The 1,526-nt window shown below is 57.9% G+C and overlaps 1 protein-coding gene across 1 annotated transcript in view; it reads right to left on the bottom strand.

The window, feature by feature from the left end:
• LOC105556953 overlaps positions 1 to 565 on the bottom strand; it is a 2,114-nt gene extending 1,549 nt beyond the window's left edge. The window contains exon 1 of the mRNA XM_012004069.1: positions 26 to 565. Coding sequence (XP_011859459.1) covers positions 26 to 565 — 540 coding nt within the window. The remainder of the gene's footprint in view (positions 1 to 25) is intronic.
• Positions 566 to 1,526: the final 961 nt, after the last annotated feature.

Genomic DNA, 1,526 nt, shown 5'->3' with positions numbered 1-1,526 from the left:
CTTCTTGCGGGTTCCCCGTAATCACCGCCTTAATGGAGACGCCTTCCATTACGCGCCTCACGTTCTCCATAGCCACTTCTAGTGGTGGCTCTTCCAGGCGCTTCCTGGCCCCTCTTACCTTGGGCCTAAGGACCGGGAACTCTTCTTCCTCCGGCGCCGTGTTGTTGGCCTCCCTGGATGTCCCCTGTATTGGGGGGTCTACCGTCATCTCGTCCCCAATTTCTATCTCTTCTGGGTAGGTCTTATCTGTCTTACGTGAGCGTGATCGGCCTTCCCTCTTCTTCTCCTGCGTTTGCAGTTTTAGAGTGAGCTCAGAGACTTTGTTCTCGAGGGACTTAATTTTTTCCCTGAGCTCGTCTATCTTGGCCTTGTCTCTTCTGGCCTCCGGCGTTGTGGCCTTTGAGGAGAGTGCAACTGTCGCAGCTCTCAGCCCGTTCGTACTCAATTTGAGCTGTTTCACAAACGTTCCTTTGAGGTTCTTCGAACCTCCTGCGACTTTATCCACGATGTTGATGAAGTTCAACATATCTGCCCCAATCTGTTCGACATCTCCTCCATTTGCCATACTAGTTCTCTCTCCGGCGTTATGTCACGGGGGAGGACTTTGGGGTCCAATATTCTCTTCAGGAGTTTTTTCTCCTCGAGGAGTTTCCTTATTTCTTTCTTATGTTCCTCCTTCTTGTGCTTGAGCATCCCCTCGCCGGTCGTGGGGATCTGCCCCTTTTACGTTTCCTCGGAATCACTTCTTCGTCGTCGCTGGAGCTGACGCTCATCCGCGCAGACTCAGAGTCTTTATCCGGGTTCACCCCCTCAGTGTCCGAGCCGTCGATCGACACTACCGGCGATCTTTGCCGCCTGGGTCTCGTCTTGACCTCCTCGGCCTTCAAGCCAGCCTTGTGTGAGGCCGGACCCGGCTTATACGTCCTGTTGTTCGCGGCCTGGTGGCCGTCTCCCACTCTTTGTCCCATGGCTACGTAAACGTCGCGGACAATCTTCCGGGCATCGGGCTGGTCGTCGCCCTTGGCCCTCCCGCCACCTCCTCCCACCTTCTTCGCGCTCACACATTCACACTCACTCATGCATACTTTATTCATACAGGGTTTGTTTAAGTTACTCATCTTAGTTTAATTCCCTCTCCACGCACGGCTCCTCCGACCGGGTGTACCCTCACCGAACCCCGACCGACTGCTAAACATGACCACAGCCGGCCGAGGTCCGGGCGCCGAGTCCTCCCGGGGAGTCGGAATATACCACGGGGTGGGGGGTATTCCGCACCCCACCGCTGGGTTCCAGCCCCTTACTCACTACCCGTGACGGGCGGACCGCGCCACGGGGGCTTTCAGGGGTTCCGCGCCTCCGACCTCGCGGACACCGTACGTGTGCCAGTCACGGCGGGGAGGCCCCCTGGACGGTTTGGGTGTCAGCGAGAGGCCCGCTCACCTCCACCTTACCCGCCAGGGCGACCAGCATGCACGCGCCTACCCGTCGGTACCGGTATGGGACCCACCCTATCTAACGGGCGGGGG

This window comes from Vollenhovia emeryi, unplaced genomic scaffold (assembly GCF_000949405.1).
Source record: "Vollenhovia emeryi isolate VEMERY1.0 unplaced genomic scaffold, V.emery_V1.0 DF939689.1, whole genome shotgun sequence".
In the NCBI taxonomy this organism is placed as follows: domain Eukaryota; kingdom Metazoa; phylum Arthropoda; class Insecta; order Hymenoptera; family Formicidae; genus Vollenhovia; species Vollenhovia emeryi.
This window is presented reverse-complemented; position numbering and strand designations above follow the sequence as displayed.